General features: G+C 26.7%; 1 protein-coding gene across 2 annotated transcripts in view; it reads right to left on the bottom strand.

The window, feature by feature from the left end:
• Positions 1-468: 468 nt before the first annotated feature.
• Positions 469-22,044, bottom strand: part of LOC119670996 (myc protein) — a 58,359-nt gene continuing 36,783 nt past the window's right edge. For both annotated transcript variants that reach the window (XM_038081474.1, XM_038081473.1), the window contains exon 3: positions 469-2,532. In XM_038081474.1, the coding sequence (XP_037937402.1) occupies positions 1,736-2,532 (797 nt within the window). In that variant the 3' untranslated portion in view covers positions 469-1,735. The remainder of the gene's footprint in view (positions 2,533-22,044) is intronic.

Raw genomic sequence — 22,044 nt, 5'->3', positions numbered from 1 at the left:
AACAATTTAATATTTATAATCATAATTATAATAATAATAATAATAGTAATAAAAAGTAAAAAGTGTAACAAATTTTTTTATACTTCAAACAAAATCTTTAATAATATTAATAATATATATATAAAAAAAATTAAGGCAAATATATTTGTAAGTAAATATATACTTGTAGAACAATATATGTCCTATAAGACATAAGTTAAAATTTATTTCGAAACTATTATAAATATAAATAATATATATATAATAAATATATATTAAAAATCCAATTAGTAAAATTAATTACATAAGTTACTTTTAAATATTTTAATTATATTTTCTTTATATAACTAGTGTGTATAATAATAATTATAATAAAAAATATAAATATATATATAACGGAAGAAAAAAGAAATCAATATTCATATTTGTTTATCATTAGAAAAATAATATAATTTTTTTTATGTTTTAAAAAAATTGTTCTTATAAGTTTTTAAAACATTTTCCACAAATATTAAATAAAAAAAGTGTGTATGCAGAGAATTGGTAGACGTTTTTTTAAACCGGCAAAAATACGTTACATTTACAATTCTCATCTTCATTACTTAATATTTTCATTTGTTTTCCATTACGATGCGTTGCTCTTTCGTTGCTCAAAATTACGTTCAAACGTTTCAAAAATTCTTTTCTTCATGTATCTTTTTCCACTTTTTTTTTTTCAAATAATATAATAAAAATATATAGTTTTCTATATAGAATTATTATTACGAAATACAATTTTTTAACTTCAAATTTTTCTGCAAGTGCTTTTAAAAGACTTGCCAATCTAATTTTTCTCGCAGTGTATGTTCGTCTATTACGAACAAATGGGTTTAGTTTATTAAGCGAATAAGCTATAGTACATTTTTCTCGCTTTATAAGCTATATCTGTTTCTTTTTCGCGCATTTCAAGTATCACAAAATTAAAATAATCAATAATTTTCTAACCCTTAACTATAATTAATATAAGCATAGCAATCTAATAGAACTATATACCTTATGGATTAAACGATATTATTTACCACTAAATTATTATTCAATTTCTTAGTTCCTTATAATTCTAATTTCGTTATTTACTGAATATAGTCGCTCTTAATTATTTATATACATATAATATGTAGTTGCTTACATTATTTATCAATTCTATACCTTTATGTTAAATATATCCAATATATAAATGATAAAATATTGAAGTTCAAGTTAAACTTATTAACTAATTATAAAAGAACAACGGTTGAAAGTTAAATATTATAATAGTTACACTTTATGTACAATAAATGTATCAATTTATTAATTTTTTGTTGATCAATTGTCAAAATTTCATGTTCTTTATTTATTTAAAAGCAAAATCAAATTTAAACAAAATCAAGTAATTTACATCATAAAAGTTATACAAAATTTATACATAGTAAAAAGTTTATTAAAAATTATTTTGTCCTTCTTAAGTTTTGCATAACTTCAACGTTTATTAAACTTAACTAAAAGCTCATGTGGCGATCCTGCCGCTGCTAATCTTATTTCCCCGGGACCTTCATTCATGATATTTACATTTTATATTCTATATATATCTATATATATTTACAAATATTATTTATACAATACATAGTAATAGTTAACTTCATTATCGTTTTCTTTTCTTCTTCTTCATATTTAACTTAAGCTCTTCGAGTTTGAAAACTGCACTTACTTCTAATTCAGCATTTTTTTCACTGATCTGTTATCAATCCCGATGTATGATGAGATGTGGTTTTAAATCGTGTCGCTTTCTCAGTTGTTCTAACAAAATTAACTTTTGCTCCTGACGCTTTTTCAACTGTTCCATTAAAACTGCACGTTGCTCTGCGAGTCGTCTATCTTCTACCACCAGCGCATCACACAATTTTGCTGCTTCACGTAGTATATTCACTTTTGGGGCACGCTCTTTATCTTTAATGCTTGGTATTTGTTTCTTCAGAGCTTCGAATAAATTCTTTAAGCCAATACGACGTTGACGTTCCATATCGTTATGTAAATTACGTTTCTCAATTGTATCGGCAGCTTCATCCAAACTATAATGACGTCTGAGCGCACCATTGGCAGTACCATTAATGCTTGTCGTCGTTGTGCTGACACTACCGTTCTTTGACTTCTTACCACGATATTTTTTATTAGGTGGTAATGAGTAGTCAGCATTGTTTGATGTATTGATCAAAACATTACCATTTACACGTTTGCGTGTTTTATCGTTAATGATATTAATAGGTGCAGTAGTACCATCGGAGAGTACAGTCATAAGCAGTTGTGAAGGGTAACGTGAATTAGCCAGTGATTTGACTGGACTGTTACTGCTTGCTGGTGTATAGGGATATTCAACAGAACCGCTACGACGTGGTGGTATTGTTCTGAGACCGTTTACTGTTTTCACCATACGATTTGAGATTTTGTATGCAACTTTATTTTGTAACGCGCGACGATCCTTATCGGAAGGATTTGTAGGTAATTTTTTATCACCAATTGTAACGACATCAATTTCTTCATCTAAAATTAAAAAAGAAGAAAGAGAAATTAATTAAAATAACGAAGATATTTTTAGAAAGAAATCTATTGTTTTCATTTTTTTGTGTGTTATTATTTATTTAGCTGTTTAATTATTTGTATATTACTTAGGAAAAAAAAAAGAAATCATTAACATATCTGTAGATATGTAATTTTTTTATTTAATCATTTCTCCACCTACTTGACTCTGTTAAACAGCGTCGGTCTATTTTGTTGCTAAGGTTGCCATTGCAAAAAAAAGTCATAAATAAATAGCACAACAAATAAATCAAAAACAGATTCTTGGCGCCATTATTTATAATACTAAACATAAATAAAATTTTTTCATATTAGACCTTAGTTGTACTAATAATAGGTATAAAAGATGACAAGAAAAAAAATAAATAAAATAAACAAAAACCTACCATTCAAAGCAGAACAGTTTTATAAATGCTTTTTAATGGTAACAAAAACAAAACGTTAACATAAAATTTTGAAATCATGCAAATCCTACTTACATTTGTAAATACAATAATAAATTAGTTGGTTATATTTAAAACCCTACGCCACCCTCTATTCAACCATTAGCAACAAAATGACTCACTCAAACCAATTAGAGAAAAAACCGAATCGCAGTAACAACAACAACAGCAATTATTAGAGCCTTTGCAAAAATAAAAAGACGCGCGTGTAAGGCATAAAATATAAAATGTCAATGCTTTAGTTGTTATTGTAATTTTTTTTGTTTCCTTTATCTGCACTCAAAAGCACTCAACATCACACCATTCAGTAACAAATGCCTCCCAACAAAGCACGAAATCACTCCCACCAAAACATCTCTAACTACTTTTTCTTTCCTTTTCTTCAATTTTTTTTCTATTTTTTATTTTTTATTTTCAGCTGTAAGCTATTAGTTGGTTTTTTACAACATAAAGCATAAATATAAATTTATGAACTAACGAAATACAAGAACAACAACCGCAAAACTAGTTAACCAAAAACTACAAGTTAAACGATCAACTAAATATGTTATATGTAGCAACCATCACCCACCCACCCTACTACTCTCATTTACCATTGACATACTCCTTACCGCTTCTGCCTATACACTGTATTTCTAGCGAATACAAAACCTCACTTCACCCCCACCAAACCAAACCACCCACTTACATTCTATGATTTTGCATTATGTCATCATCATACTTACGGCAGGCAGAGTAAATATATTAATAGTAAAGAAGGAACTAATAGTAAAGTGGAGTGAATGGCATGATGATATTGTTGTCGTCATCAAGTACATGCACTGATGTAATCGAAGTACAAGCAGGCAGCAGCGCACCTACACGCTAATGTTTATTATTCTCGTTTTTTTTCCTATTTATTTATTGAACAGAAATCCCTAACTCCTTCGCAGTACTAAAGCACACACAGACACACACACACACCAACAAAAGAAAACCACACAAAATACAGCCTACAGCCTGCAAACTTATACAATTTTATTAATAGAAATTAAAGCTCTCTACTGTTTGTAAATAATTTGTATGCTCGCATATATATGTAGCAATAGAGCTGCTGTATGGGAATGTTAAGTAATTACTAACTTTTTTTAAAGCTTTAAAGTAGCATGGCGGCGCTGCATTTGGCAACGGCATTTTAAGAATGTTTGCAATGCTGCTGCAGTCACACAATCGTCAAACGTCTTCGTGCTATGTTCAACTGAGTGTTTTGAAGTGGACGACTGCAATGCAGTCTATGTATGTGTATATGTGTGTGTGAAGTTTACACGACAGTGTGAAGAAATTATTTTAAATCCGATTAAAAATGTGCTATTTGATGACGTTGACTTCTGCTGCGCTTTGTGGCGTAATGTGATGTGCTTTACGCTATTACAGACATTTGTCATTAATGTAAAACGTAAGGTAAGGTAAAGACATGCAGGCAGGCTTTTTCTTCATAGCAATTTTTTTTTTTTTGATTTATATTTTGTTTTTAGCCCACAAGTTAAATGTTAAAAATCAGGAAACAAAAACAAAATGCATAAAATAAATAATAAATTGATTCGTTGTGATTGTTGTAATGTAAAATTAAATGGACTAAGAATTATTTTTCATATTTTATTTTTCATATATTTTTGTTTAAGAGTTCATTCTTGTACTCTTGTAATAAAAAATATGTTGTAGTTTATTTTTAGTTTAGTTAAATAATGATATTTTAATTTAATGTAATATAATTTTATATAATAATAATTTAAATAATATCTTAATTATATATAATATAATTTAATAGAATAATAATATAAATAATATCTTAATTTAATATAATACAATTTAATAATAAATTAATATAAATAATATCTTAATTTAATATAATATAATTTAATATAATAATAATAATATAAATAATATCTTAATTTTAAAATCAAATTACTCTGTCTGCAATATCTTTTTAAAAAATTCTGAAATATCACAAAATTACCTTGACATATATAATAATTAGAAAATTCAAAACAAGTACTAAAAAAAGTATCTTCAAATTACTTTTGCAATCATTAATGATTATATATAAAATCGATTTGACAAATTACTACATTTTTACACTGTTAAATATACATGTTTTTATTGATACTTAAACAGTTTCATAGCCAACCATTCAATTGAAGTTAGTCTTTATGTAGCAGCTAAAGCACCTTATCTCACGCAAATTAGCGTATACAATTCAACATAATAAAAGCTGAAAAGTAATGCAAAGTCTATAAAATTTGTTTTTATAGATACTAATAAATAAGGAAAATTTTTATAATCATCATAAAGTTGGCAAACATATTAATGTTGAAGTAATCATTACTAAATGCAGAACATAGGAAGAGGAAATACTCGTAGTAATTGCTATGAAAACTAGTACAAAAGAGAATTAGAGGCGAAAAACAATTGATTTAAATTCAATTTCACTGCTTTTCTAGGACATAATATGCAGGGAAATTATATTAAAAGTAGTACAAAAAAAAATTGAATAAAACTCAATTAAGACATATAAAAGAATTTTTGCAAACAATTTCTTGACGTAATTTACACAAAAATCAAAGAAAAAAAATAATATACAATAAAAGACGTAGAAATATTTCAACTAATTAATAATGTTTATATTTCAAGAAAAGATACATAGCTAATATACAAACGCAGATTTTTCATATAATTTTTATAAATAATAAACGAAAAAAAAAACACATTATTATTATCAGACACGAGCGCAAGTAAAACCACCCCCACGTATAAGTAACAATATCGCAGCAAGTAGAAAAAAAATTTAAATACGTAACCCCCAACCAACAGTGGAGAAATGCTGCTGATAAAATACTAACAGCGTATGTGTGTGTGCTTGAGGGGGCATGCAGGCAACACAACACAACACTACGCAACATAGTAAAGTGAGAGTGACTTTGTATGTGTGTGCGTGTGTGATGTTATAGTTTTGTAGATTGTTGAGAAGAAATGCTAACACATGCGGCATACGCCTGTCCGTTATTGTTGCCCTTCGCCTGCTTGCCTGCCGCCTGTTTGCTACTTTCTTGCCGTTACCATTGCCGCACGACACACTTAATTTTCTTTCCGCATAGCAACAGCGAATACAAGCAAAATTTTCTGCATATCTTTTAGCAAAGCGAGCTACCAAAAAAGCGAACGGCCCTCCCTTCCCACCACAAACCGCTGGCCGATATAGTAAACGTGCAGTAGAAATTTTGTATTTTTGTAATTTAAACACAACTATTTATATTTTTTTTTTATTATATTTATATATATATATGGAGATATATAATGAAATGATACGTTACTCGATTTGATTCGACTTGCACGAGCGTCAGGCCAAATTGTAGATAAATAAATATAGACTTTTATGTCTGACTGTTTGTATATGAAAAAAAAAAAAAGAAATAATAATAATAAAACAGAAACAAAAATTTGAACTATAAAAGAAAATAGAATATTAAAATCGAAATAAAAAATAAATAATAAAATAATAGTATACAAAGAGAAAGTTAAAGAATAAGAAGCCGGGACATACCAAACATACATGTGATGAGCAAATATAAATAAAAAAAAAAAAGTATGAAGAATTGGCGACGATGACGACGATTTTGCAGACATACAAATAGAAAGAATTTAAAATTAAATGCTTAATTTAAACATTTATTTAAAAAAAAAATAATAATAATAGAAAAATACAATGAATTGTACTGCACATACACATACATTTTTCTATGTTATACGCACAATATGACAATTAAAATAACATAGAAAATGGCACAGTTTTTGTTGTTATGTCGCCGCCACGCACAATTCTTGCACGCAGCGCCGACTATGCAAAAATGGGCAGCTTTAGCCACGACTTTTTTCCTTTGAATTATTTACTCACTAAATGTTTTTAATTAATTTTTATAGTCAGGTATTAAATTAATAGTCTTTTAATTAAATATAGTGTTTCATATACAAAAAAGGGGGAAGAGTAAACATAAGTGAGTAATCATAAAAATGTTGCTAAATGTTATCAATCTGCGCTCATAAGACTTTACGATAATACTCGACTATATATACAAATATGTATGCTATAACTTTTACATATAAATATATATAAATACAGTTTTGTATTAAAAGATGTTGTCGTTGAGTGATTTTGATTAGAAAAAAAATAAATATATACCAAATTACCTTAATGAAAAATTTTTCAATTTTAATGAAGCACACATTTTTACATGTTTTTTACTGATAATTTAAATTAATCGAGTTTATACGAGAATAATTAAACTTTCTCATATTACATTAATATTACAAATGAAATTAGTTTACAAATTCTTTATTTGTATAGTATATCAAATAGCATATAAAAAAAAATTTAAAAAAATTATTTAAATTTATTAAAAAAAATTTTTTTACAAATTCTTTATTTAAATAGTAAATCATTATTTTAAAAAAAATACAAATAAAAATGAAAATATATCTGAAGTTAATAATAACATAAAAAAAACAAATAAAATTGCTACTACGTGACGTATGAGTAACAAATAAGCAAGCTATGTAAATGTTGCTAAACATATTAATGCAATTGCAAGTTATTATAGTTATACAAATGCACACAAACACACACGATACATAGCAACACATGTGTTGTGTCAAAAAAAAAATATATAATTGTTGCTATTAATATTGGGCATAAATATTTTGTATATATGTATATAGAATTTTTTCAAAAGTTCAATTATACATCAATTGGGCATAATTATAAACAAATTACGTGCAGCATGCATAATTGTATATTTAATTATGCATAATTTCATTTTAAATTGGCATATTACTAAATCAAAAATTAAGTATAAAGTTTCAAAAGTTTTATGCACGTGTAACTACTGAGGGTGTTGCGATAATAGCATAAAATCACGACTCGCGTTTGTTGTGTTTGTGGTTCGCGGCAAGGTTTGTAATGAGAAGTGGAAATGGATATATAAAGAATGTTTTTTTTTCAAGTTTATAAAGAAAATGCAGTTAGACAAGAATTAAAATAGAAAATAATTTGCAGCAATTAAATAAACGGCATGCACATTCAAATTTAAATTTCTTTTTTTTTAATTTGAAACAGTAATTGCAGATAAAGAATTAATCAGAATAGTTTTGACTTTATTTTTTTTTATTATATTTATTTTTTACTTATAATTAAAATATTTTACTTAAATTGTTGTTTTTATATAACTTCTTATTTATAATTTTTTATTACATTTTTTTTTATTCCTTATTTTTATTTTATTTTGTTATAATTTTTTTTACTTTTTTATTTATTTTATATACTTTTTTATATATTTTTGTTATTATTTTATTATTAATTTTTTATTATATTTTTTTATTACATTTATCTTATCTTTATTTTATTTTTTACGTATATATTTTTTTTACTTATTATAAAACTATATACCAATTATTGTAAAATTTTAATGCCTTGCATGATTGTATTTAAGTTAGTATTTTTTAACAATAATTACTATGCAATGTTTAATTACTATCCAAAGTAATTACTTCTTCTAATGCAATTTTTCCAAATTAAATAATTACTCAATTATAATTACGCAATGTAACACTCACGCACACCACTTAAAAAGCTAACATTTGTACCCACTTCCGCAATTAATTTCGTACTTCCTGTGAGAATGAAGTCTTCTGCTCTGCTATTCGCTCTAAAGCAATGGAATTTTCTAATGGAAATTTACTTTGCCACATAAAACAAAAAAGGAAGGGAAATAAAGGAAATGCAAATATTTGCACCAGTAAAAAGCAATTATAAATTCAATTTTCACTATAATAACACATACATAAGTAGTTAAAATTCTAGCGGGAATATTTTATTTTCACACACACACACACACACATACACCAACAAACAATTTAAATGCAAACAACATTGTCAAAAGCCTTGTCAACATAATTAATAGTGCGTGTGAGTGAAGTATACCCAAATGCGTGTCACATGCAGTTTACGGAGGGGCGTTTATATGTAATGTATTTGGGTGGGTGGGTTGGTACATAATTGTATCAAGAAAAAAAAACTTTTTTCAACTTTATGTTTTATATATTTAATGAAAAAAAAAAGATATAATATTTAATTTCAACAAAAATACAGCTGAGATAGCTCAGTAGACAGCTTAGCTCCACCACTTACTCTTGGGCTTATAATTTGAAACAAAAAAATTAAACAAACTCATCTTCTACAAAATTTAAATCGTTGTTTTAAATTTTAAATCGTTGTACACATGTGTCCAAAAAAAATGTACCAAAAAATGTACTAAAAACATTTACCAAAAAAAAAAAAGTTGCAAATCAATTTTAGGAAAACACTCAACGTCACTACCAAAGGGAAGGAAAAATGACATTTTTTTGTCAATAGCAGGAGAAAGCTTATCAATAAGTTATAATTGTTTACGGAAATTGTTGGAAATTACAATCACCATAGATTATAGTATTTCTTTTTCATTTCTTTTTTATACAATGATTAATGGATATTGAAAAAATTTAAACGAATTACTTATAATCGTATTACAAACATTTTTCTAGTATTTAAAATCATTAAATATGACTTTGTATATACCATACTGAATATCTATACTTGTAAAAATAAATTGAATCATTACATGAAGCAAATATATTAATTAACAAATTAATGTAAAATAAAATATAAATGTATTGTAATAATAATGTTTAAAACTATAAAAAAACTACTTTGTATATTTTTAGTAAGTAAATGCAATTGTTTTCATTTTTTAACTGGAAAGTTTCTCCTTTTAATGATTAAAATATCACCAAAGGCAAAATTATTTGCACAAATATATCTTTAAAAAGTTGTAACTAGCCATCATCTACTGGTTTCAGGGGAGTCAGGCAAAGCAATTACATATCCCCATATTTACCAACAGTACCCAAATGGAGCTCGCACTGTCAGCTTAATAAGTGCGGCTTAATTACTTAATTAATGCAGTGTAATTGTGTTAATTGAAAATTATGCGTACACACAGCAGCCGCAATTGGCTAAGTAAATTATGCACACTGAAGTAATTAGATATATTTAGGTATAATTGCCTATGAGTTAATTGGTTAGTTTCAAAACATGTTAAGCAAAAATATATGCTTATGTTAAGTTAATAATAGTTATGGTAGTCGACTTAATAACTAATAGTAGAGTATAGATAAGCTTCATATTAGTATATGGATGCATAATAAGACAGAACATACATGTGGAGATAGATAGGCTTTATGCTGGTATAGTTGTTATAATGACTGGAAATGGTTTCGCAATATAAAATTGTTATGAAAAAAATTTGAAAAAATAAAAATAAAATAATATTAAGTAAAATTTAAAAAAAAAAAAATATAAAAATAAAAAAAAATTAATTAAAATTACTTAAAATAAACTGAAGTAAATATATAAATAAAAATACAAAAATTAAGTAATTTAAGTAATTTATGAACTAGACCACCAGTAAATGTTATATTTACTCCAGGAAACATTCCAAGTATTTGATATCGAACACTGCAGCACAGTGTTCACACAGAAATAGCTTACTTAAACATTTCAAAAAAAATCTACTTCATAAATTATATACTAAATAAAAAAAATATAATTTAATTCCGCTTGCCAACGCAAACCACTTTTGCTACAAGTTCAACGCAGCAGTTCAGTCCAGTTTCGCGAAAAAAAAAATACGAGCAACAGTAACAGCAGCAGCAGCATTTGTTGCTAAGCCAAGAAATTGCACTCAAAAAACAAGCAAAATGTATATAAGCGCAGTCTTATAAACATATTTACACATATACATATATATACATGTAGACGACACCAAATTAAAAAGAGATAAAGTTGCTATCATCAAAATGACTGCATTAAAAGAGAATATTATATTAAATTAAATGTGTACAAATTAAACAAATTAATTATAAAATAAAAATGTTTTATTTGTGAAAAGATGTTCTACTAAAATAAATGCGCTAGTAAAAATTAATATAAAAAAAAAGTCAAAATATAAAAATAAATTTAAAAATACACATATAAGAAATTAAAAAAAGAAATATTTTACAAAAAAAATTTATAAAATCATATAAAAAAAATTTCTTTAAGATAATTTATTAAATTATCGTAGAATAAAATCAAGAAAAAAAAAGAAATTAAAAACCGCAACATTTTTGTTATGTGACAAAGCTATTAAAATATTTAAGTCATTAGTGTATGCTCGCCATAAAAAAAATCTAGTTATTTATTATAAATAAAAAAAAGGAGAAAATATACTTCAAAAGAATGTTAAACTCTTTCATATGAAAAGACGTCAGAGTCAGACATTGCAGTAAAGAACAAGAAACATTAATATAAGCCCGTCGGCCAACCAACAGAGAGCGTCTTTTGCTTGATTAGTTCTGGGAAACATTAAATTGCACTTTTAATCAAACAAATAACAACAACAAAAATTATATAAAACCAAAAAAAAGTTTATCGATACTCATGTTAATTTAAATTTATTCAATATGCATAAAAATGTGATTGAAATAAGAAACTTAAAAGGTCCACAGCAACAGCAACAACAACAACAAAATATAAACAACATAACGACAAGTGGAACAGAAGAAGAAGACTACAAAACGAAACCGAAGCCAGACAAAACCAATATCTTAACTAACAGCCAGAAAATAAAATTGATAAAAAAATAATTAAGGAAAAAAAATTAAATTAAATAAAAAAAAAACAAAATCAAAAGTAAAAGAAGTTGCCTAGTTTGCACCTCAAGCTCAAGTGGTGATCATGGCTCAAGATCAAAATCAACAACATTATTTTTATTGTTTTTTGTTTTTATATTTATTTTTATTTGTCTTGCCAAGTCAAGCAAAGCAAGGCAAAGCAAAGATGCTGCATTGCTACAACAACATCAGCACAACAGACCAAATGTAGTTAACATAGCTCAACAAACATAGTGTGCTGCTGCGCAGCTTGCACTCTGACTCTGACTCTGTTGCACTTGGTCTTAATTTTGTTATTGTTATTGCCCAGTTATTGAAGGTATGTTATGCTATTAAGAGTGGTGGTAGTAACCTACAGAAAAGCCGCCTGCGCCACATTAATACCACTAACTTGACTTACAGCTTAAAAAAATATATGTTGATGTCGATAGTGGCGCGGCAGTGGCGGTGGCAGCGCGGAGTGTATAACAGTTGAATACATTTTACATGTGCTGCAACAGTGGGAACACTCGTTTGTCTCGTACAACACGGCGGAATGCAAAAATGATGTCGTCATTGTTATGATGAACGGTTTGAGGAGCACAAGCATAACTTAGTAAAGCATATAGTAGTACAACGCACACACATACACTAAAAGCCATAGCTGTTGCTGTTGCTGTTGCTGTAGCTTTAATGTATTTGAAGTTAACGACGTCGTTGATAATGGCGACTTGATATGCCGTTTGGCATGACGTGGTATAGTATGGTATGGCGGCGTCTGTGCGCTTGCGTTTCACACAAAACTTATTAACATATGAAATTTATGTGGGTAAAAAGAAAAAGAAACATAACGACTGTTTTGTGATTAAGTGGAAACTCCAACAATATTAAGAAGCATCATAAGAAAAAAAAAAGCATAAAATGAACAAACAGTAAGAGCATGAGAATAAAAGGACATTAAGACTTTTAAAGTTAAAATTGTTAAAATATGTTGAAAAGAACTACAGTAAGGCATAGCTAAGAAAAAAATTAATAAAAAACAAAGGTCATAACAAAAACAGTAAATAATAGCATTAAGAAACCTGTCTCAAGTATTTTTTTTTTAAATTATTATCTTTAGTTAAAGATATGATGCAGCAAGAATTTTTTTTCTTGTGCAAAACTTTATATTATAAAAATAATTAAAAATGCCGACAAAGTAAAAAAAAAAACAATTTTTCCATATCAAATAATATTCAGTAAAATTTTTTAATTTAAAAAAATGTCTCATCAAATGTCAGCTTAGCAACAAACATAAACCAATCAATGTTGCTAAGCATTAGCATATAAAATTATTTTTTTTTTGTTTTGTATTACTCTGCTGAAAGTATATTGACCCAAATACTTTTATTTAATCAAAATCAAAACGACCTCCAAAAATATTTCATAGTAAAAAAATAGTTAAAAAAGAAAACATGTTGCAAAAAGCTAGTTAAGCTCACCCAAGCAACATATGCATTGTTGCTAATGCACTTAAGCATAAACGCATACATCGTATACATTACACACACACACCCAAGCACATATTAAGCAATGTAACCAACAATGCAAAGCAGACTGGTCACATTCACTTCACGTGTTTGTGCTGCATTTTTGTGATATTTTCTTTCGTTTGCTTTGGTTAGACTAACTATGGTATGGACACCTCTAAGACCTAATGTGGTTAGTGGTATTGCAAGAAAAATGCTACCCAACAGCAAAAGAGATCAAGTTTGCAAAAAGAAAAAAAAATACAAGCAAAACAAAAACAGAAAATATGTAAAAAAAATAAACAAAAATAAAAATATAAGAAATAAAAAAACAATGTTTGGTAATAAAACAAAAAAATATATAGAAAAAAACTATTGTCACTGACTTTATGCCACTATAGAAAAATTTTTGCACATTCAAGTAATTCATAAACGCGTTCTTACTCCTTTTGTTGTTATATTATTATTGTTGTTGTTGTTGTTAACATTATGGTTGGCTTTGACAATGGTTTCGTTTCTAGTGTCTAGTTGGACTACTACACTACTACTTTTGCATAGGACGATGCGCTTGTTTTATGTAAAGACATCAAGTCTGCCACAGCATGAATGCAATTCCAGCCAAAGAGTGAATATGCAACATTTATGCTGCGAAGACATTTTTCCCCTTTTTCATTATTTTGTTTTATTTGCTATATATGTATGGAAGTGTGTATACAGTTATATATGCATTTAAATATATAAAAATATTTTTCGCATAAGTGCTGGATTTAGTAATGCTTGAGGAATGTTTGCTTGAAGCTTAGAGCAGAACATTGCTAAAGAAACCGGGTTTAATTGAAGATGTGCAGAAAGATAAGAGTGATGCTGTGTAGCAAGCGACGGGAAACTATTTGAAATATGTACAGTTAAAAAGAGAAAGGAATGACAGAAAGCAAAAAAAAAAATGGAAAAGAAAAGCGGTAATAAATACCTTTGACTATATATATATTTATGCTTAAGTGTGCCGGATATGAGATGAGCACACAAATTCTATATTAAAAAATTGAATAAATTTTTTAAAATTTATAATTTATTTTTTTTCATAACACTCCCACTTATACTAAGAAAGAAATAATTTTTAATTTAATTTAAAATTAATTTAAAAGGTATTTCCATATATGTATAATATACAAAAAGAAAACATTTATAGACATATATTATGAGTAAAATCAAAACTAATTATGAAAAATATTATTTTTAAAAATATTAATTATTAAAAATATTATTTATAAAAAATATTAAAAATATTAGTTATTAAAAAATTTTTAATATTAAAAACAAAAAAAAATTAGGGAAGCACAAATATTTAATTTATTACGCTTGCATTTATTTTTAATAAAAAAAATTCGTCACATTAACGCATTTATATTTTTCCCCATACTCTTGTAAATTTTTAAAAGTGAAGTACAATTCATTTACATATTTCCAGTTAAAAGATAATTAAATAAATTTTTTCTTTTTTGTTATTTATTTTCAATAATTAATGCAAAGCACGTCACCAAGAAATACTTTGCAAGTTTTATAAATTTTCTTTTAGTGTTGTTTTGTTTTTTTTTTATTGTTTTTTAAGAAGATTTCAGCACATAATGAAAATCCAGAAATATGCAGAATTTACAACAGTAAAAAAAAATAAAATATCAAAAACAAAAATGAAAACAAAAACAAAATCAAACAAACATGCTTACAACAATAAATATTACAACACAGCAGTAATAACAGCAACTGTAAGATTTATAGTTTTAAATGAACAAGTTTAAGTATGTAAAGCTTAGCAACAAAAAAAAAATAGAATTACAAACAAAAACCAAATCAAATAATATCAAAAACGCAAAAACAAAAAAATAAACGGAAAAGCAAACCAACCAGCAAACCCGTTTTTAACATATTTTATCAACGATATGAAGCAGCAACAGCAACAGTAATAGCAATAGCAGTAGCAAAAATTTTTTCTTTTGCAAAAATTTTGTTGCTATGCGCAACACAACACAGCGCATATTGAAGCCAAGATCAATAGCAACAGCAACAACAACAACACATAAAAATAACAAACGGCTTATAGGTAAACATTTAAAACGGCATATTTTTTAAATGCAAAAACAAAAATATTATTATGTGAGTATGTAATAAAAATAAAAAGGAAACTAAAAAGCAAAAGGAAATTTAAAATCAAAAGGAAACTGAAAAGCTAAACGAAAAAAAATTTGTATTGATTAAAAAATAACTTACAAGTAAAAAAAAGAAAAGCGTAAACATTTAATTTAGCTAATATAAATTAATGAAGACAAAAAAAAAATAAATCTGTGAGTGTATGCGTGTGTGTGTGTAATTTTTATGTTTTTTTCATACAATATGTTTAATGATGAACGCGTAACGTAACATAAAGGTTGCACAAGGTTATGTTGATAAACATATGTATCTCTTCTCTTAAGCGTTTTATTATTGTTGTGCCTAAATGCACTTGATTTGTTTATTATTATAATTAGCATTTTTTATAGTAAACAAAAACAAATAACAAAAAAGCTTGAAAAAATTAAATAAGAAAATTATGTTAATTATATAAAACTTAATGCTAGCTAACAAGAGTTGATTTTATATAAAAAAGTAGTCTTAATAAAACACAAATGTTGCTGATAGCATATCAAAAATCAATAGTGTATTTTCTATTGTTGCATGAATCTTTTTTTTTCTACCAAAAGTTGGTTTTTTTCCCTAGTTTTTGTATGTCATTAAAACCATTTATTTACGATTTTAGAAAGGTAATAAAATTTGTGACAGTTTAGTGAAAAAAAAATATAAGAAAAACTGGCATACATCTATTGAATAGATATTGGAAAGAGAAATATAAAAAAATACATTAAACTAACTAGTAATGTAAATGATGAGAAAGCAAAATTATATTGAGCCGATGATATTCATCCACTAGGAGATAAATTAGATAAAAGTGGAAGACACAACACGACTATTTAAAATGTGTGTCACACAAAGTAGCTGTGGATTTTAGTTAACAAAATCATTAAACAAAAGGTAGTGAAAAAGAAAGAAAGAGAGGGAGGGAGAGTAATACTGCAAGCATTGGCTATCACAGCATTAAAAATATTGAATGCGCAACAAGTAGTGCTATAAGCCTATGTGTTTGTGTGTCTGTCACAGGTAGTAAGTCGCAATATACAAACTCATAAAGGATGCTGACTACTAAAAGCCTGTCAGGGAACGTAGGACTTCAACAAAATAAAAACAATATGTTATGAATGGAAAAAAAGGATATAAATAAATTTTTGCACTTCTTGTTATTTTAAATAATTCCGCACAGTGGGTGTGTATATCTCTTGAAACAAAAGATTGGAAAAAACACATAATTTCTGGGATTTATTTTTTTCTTTGACAAAGACACAAAACAGCATTGTCGTCATAACCATAGTTCATAGAAATTCTGGGTGCTGCACACTCAACGTTTGAGCAAGTAAAATATACACTGCAAAAAAAAATGACTGTATGTTAGCTTATTAAACTGCAGAGCACAAATAACGCTAACACTTTTTTTATACAGTGGTCACTATATATATATATATGTTTCTTTTATTTATTTTATTTTTTTTTGTTTATTATTTTACATTATTTTTTTTATTTATTTTGTATTGCTTCTGGTACATGTTTGAGGTTTGCTGTTATTGGCATTTATAGCAGCAGGATTTTTTTCAGCAGCAATTTTTCAAAGGCTAATATGGCAACAAAAAAATAGTATTAAAGAAATTGACAGTTATTGGAAAATTGGCTTCACATAAAAAAGTATAGAAAATGTAGGGCAAAGTACATAAATAGTTGAAGCTATTTTTAGTATAAGCACAAGGACATAAACTATACATTTTTAAATAAAAATAATAAAAACTTTATATGATTTTCGTAGAGATAATACAGATACATTATTAAAATGTTAAAGTTCATTTATATAAAAGAGCTTACAATTATTTATTATATGATAAAAGATTTATATAGTATGTATTATATAGTAAAAGATTTACAAACTATGCGAAAATCTTTAAATTAAATTTAAAAAAAAATTAAAATATATTTAAAAAAATCAAAAAAAATTAAAAAAAAATCAAAAAAATTAAAAAAAAAATCAAAATAAATTTTAAAAAAAATTTAAAAAAAACTAAAATAAATTAAAATTTTAAAAATATATTCAAAGTAAATTAAAAAAAAAAAATTCATAATAAATTCGAAGTAAATTCAGAAAAAATTTCAAAATAAATGAAAATAATTTTTTAATACTTTTTACATTCATTTTTCCGGTGTCATTAACTTCATATGTATATCGCTTTTTTTTGTAAATACTTGGCAAAATGCAAGAATTTTGCAATCAACATGTGTTTGTGATTTTTATGCAAATTCTTCTAAAAACATAAATATTGAGTCAGTGGTGGCTGCTTTGTACTTCTTATAAACAAACATGTTGACTTCTGATGGTGGCTGGCTTTATGTTGCAGCCAAGGAATTATAATTTCATTTTGCATATTTCTTAAAAGGAAAATTGTTTTCACACGAATTGTAGAAAAAATTTCAATCTTTTTTTTAATGAAAAAAAAGAAGAACCGACGTTGTCAGTTAAACAGTAAGAAGCTGCGGGCTGCATATTAATTGCAGCTGTAATTGTAGTGCAAAGTGTTTGTAACAATAATTATTATGGAATTACTTGACATAAAGTCAGTGTAGCTTTATAGATGGATGTCTGTATGTATGCATAAATTGTGTAGATGTGAGTGCAAATTGCATAAATGCAGCATTGTGCTATATGCTGTTACTAAGTGCGATCGATGATGATTCATCTGAGAAATAGTAATAATATTGTATATGAATAATTTTATTTAAAAATATTTCATTTCTAGGAAAGGAAATCGATTAATAATAATACTCAATCTCGAAGAGTAATATATTTACAGAAATGCAAATAGCAATACTAATCCAAACATAGTCAGAGAGATCCTCGGATGATAGCATATAATAAGAATTTTACATACATTGAGTGAGTGCATTTACTTAATCTAAGATGTGAAAAGCTTAAATACCAGTCGACTGAATGTGAGAAATTCACATAATAATACTAGTTATAATACTACTAATAACACAGTAGTACTATAAAAATATTAATACATTAAAATATAATCAAAATAACAGTAATTCTATATTAGAAAAACATTGTATATATTCTGTTTACTTTTCATTTGAATGTAAATTTTATTTGTCTTCTCATAAAAATTCATTTAAAGTGTCTTAACCTTCTTACATGGCAGACACTAGTAGTGGCGGCAAGAAAGTAAACTACTACACTGCAGCTTTTAACTCAGCAATTCTAATTGTTGTTAAACAATTCTAATTGCAGTAAAGATAGTAAAAATTATGTAAGCGTAAAACTCACGTCATAATAATGCTGATTTATAAAAATTATCTGTCTGGGTTTCTTGCCGCTAATACTAGAGGCCAAACCAAGCCAATACTGCTGTTGCGCATGTAACCACACAGCGGCAGTCAAAGCAAAATTATTGCACATTGCAAGCATTGTAAAGTTAAAGGCGCGCCTGCGCTTTCATACGAGGGTAGCATAATAATTTTTTTTTCATTAATAAAATATTGATAGCACATTGTGGCCTAAGTGGTTCCTTAGTATCGCCGGTATAATCTATAGTACACTTTTTTATATACAAATCCTTGTTGGCGAACTTAATGCAAAGAAGTATGTCGTTGATAACAACTAGTAATTGCTTTATATTGAACGTCAATTAGAAATGAGTTTGTAAATAATGTCATTAAAGTCACAAAACTATTTTTTAAAAAAATGTATTAAATTAAAAATAAAAAAAAACTATTTAAATGAAATGATTCTTTCATATTTCCTCACTATCAGTGAACCCAACACATAACCCTCGTCGACTCAGCTTGTTTAACTGAAAGTCAGCAGTGCAAGTCATTGGCGCAGACAAAAAAAAATTAAATAAAAAATAAAAAAAAAGAATCAGAGCAAATGTGCAACTTTAATGCTTGATTTTGATTTTAATGCATTAATTTTTTTTCTTCTTTTTTTCTTCTTCTTTCTACTTGCTGCTGCTTTGCAATATAAATATTTTTTTATTGCTAAACATAATTCGCTTGAGTGAATGATGTAGTCATCATTGGTTTCGCTATTAGCAGTCTGAGATGATGCTGATCTCAGACTGTCTATTTAACTTATAGCAAAAAGTTGCAGTGCATTTATTCTGAGGTTATGACGAGAAAAAACAAAAATGTGGTTTTTATACAATTTTTTTATAGTTCAACTTTTTTCTCCTCGTTTTAACAGATAGTAGATTAAATTTGTTGTTATTGGTATTGTTGTTGTTGTTGTTGTGCATAACACTTGCATTTTTCTTCATTCAAGCATTGCAATTTTCATTCATACAGAAAACCGCAAAACTCAACCACTGCTGCGCGACTGCTGCTGCTATTGGGACTATTAACCCTTTTGGTGTTATAATTGCAAGTCAAAGCATATCTTCACCCTGCGCTTGCACTTTGCAGAAAAAGTGAAAAAAAATGATCTTATAAACTGTGGGAGAAAATCTTATTATGCAGTTAGTCACTGCGTTTTGTTTTTGTTTTATTAAAGACTGTTTAAATGAGTCTGTGACTTAAGAAAAACACATATGAACACAGAAATGCAACATAAAACAAGTGCGTTTGACTTTCTGGTACTCCCCTTTATGACACTTTTCGTGTCAAATGTCATAATTTCGCGCCATGCGTTTGCGGCGTGGGAAAATAATTCTATAAAGTAGAGCAAATTTTTTTTTGCAGTGTAGAAAAAAATTCTTTGATAATTAAGCACAAATATTTTGCCCAATTTGTTAATTAAATAATATAAAATGTTTGCTCTTGTACATATTGTATATTGAATGAAGTTAAATGATTTTTCAACAGAATTTAATTTAAAATTATTATCGAAAATTTCTAAAAAAAAAAAAAGGAATTCTTAGAAATTTATTTAAGTCAACTGAGGCAAGTTAAAGTAATAAAAATCAAAAAAACATAACAAACAAAAAAAAAATATCAAAACAATAAAACCACAATACTTTGCAATCACACACAACAATTCATTCTAGAACCTATGCCAAAAAAAAAAAAAATCATAATAAAAAAAAAAGTGAAGTAATATTTTGGGTGTGTCCCGCCAAAAGTTAGGCGCACATTCATAACAATACAAAATTCTGCCAAAAGCTAAACAATACAAAACCCAACTTCTCCGCTCCACTCCTCCCCTGTCTCACAACACAAAATTACAAAATTTTTATTAAATAAAATTTATTTATAAATATATTTTTATCAGTATGTTTATATCTATAAGTATATATATGAGTACATACAGCTGGTATTTACAATACATTTTTTTGTGTGTACTTTAAAAAAAAAAAATTTGTAGTAGATTTTAGCAAGTATAGTAGCTACGTTTGTAATCATACGCTTGGACGGGACGTACGTGTGGGCATTCTAGTAGCATTACATCATGGAGCAATGCAAATGATATAGGCAAGTGACTGATTTTAAATGATTGATATGTACACATACATTATATACGGTATTACTTCATTCATTGTCTGAATGAAGTCCAATGGCGGCAAAACACAATCTGCATAAGTAACAATAATAATAAGAATAATAAAATATTTAAGAGTGAATGACTTCAGATACAAAACAATCATTTTAGTCATTTCTGAGAAAATGAAATTAATGAAAAAAAAAAAATAATATATATATAAACAAACCTATATTAATTAATAAAAATATATAAATGAAAAAAATCTTTATAAACGAAAATACATAAAACAAAAAAAATAAATAAATAAACAAAATACATAGAATTAATAAAAAAAATAGAATTTCATTTTCTTAAGTAACTTATAGTGCTGAGCAACGTCGACCTAACAGAACTTTCGTCATCGAAACTAAGAATTGTCGCGATGAATCCCCTAATGGTATCACAACAGACCCATGTGAGCTCACAAGTCCAATCTTGTCTATCTCCAACTCAAACTTGCATATTAATAATATTCATGACGATATAATTGAATTATTTTAATTTAAACAAAAAAATGTAAAACATAAATTTATACAAAACTAAAACTAATTTAAATGATTTATGGTAACAACTTTAAATATATCATACTTCAGATATTTAAGGGTTGTTAGTTAGCTTTCGATTGATTCAAAATTAAAATAATTTATGCAGAGTAGCTATAAAAATGATTTGTGTATAAACTTTTATTTTTAAATATAATAAATTTGTAAGCAATTATAAGTAATAGAAAAAGGGAGGCAGGCAAATGTTCAAGAAAAAAGATAAAATTCTTCAAAACACACACTAAAAACATGTATTTTATTTACATTATTATATTAAATTTACTACCCATAAACACATACAAAAATAATATAAAAAAATTATGTATAAAGCTAAACCCTATATTTTAATTTGATTTAAAATGTTAGCACCCCATATAAATATTATGTGTTAGAACAACCTAAAAACAGACTATAAAAACTCTTAAGCATAACAAATGTGTCATTACGACGCATTTTAAATTAGCCCTAAGAAAAGGGTAATAACTATTTTACAACAATGAAAAGTACTTCATCTTATGATGTATCAAACAAAAAAAAACAAGAAAAAATTACCCATAAGAATTACAAAATAAATCATA

Source organism: Teleopsis dalmanni, chromosome 1 (assembly GCF_002237135.1).
Source record: "Teleopsis dalmanni isolate 2A chromosome 1, ASM223713v2, whole genome shotgun sequence".
In the NCBI taxonomy this organism is placed as follows: Eukaryota; Metazoa; Arthropoda; class Insecta; order Diptera; family Diopsidae; genus Teleopsis; species Teleopsis dalmanni.
The sequence above is the reverse complement of the archived record's forward strand: the minus strand, read 5'-3'. Positions and strand labels throughout refer to the sequence as shown.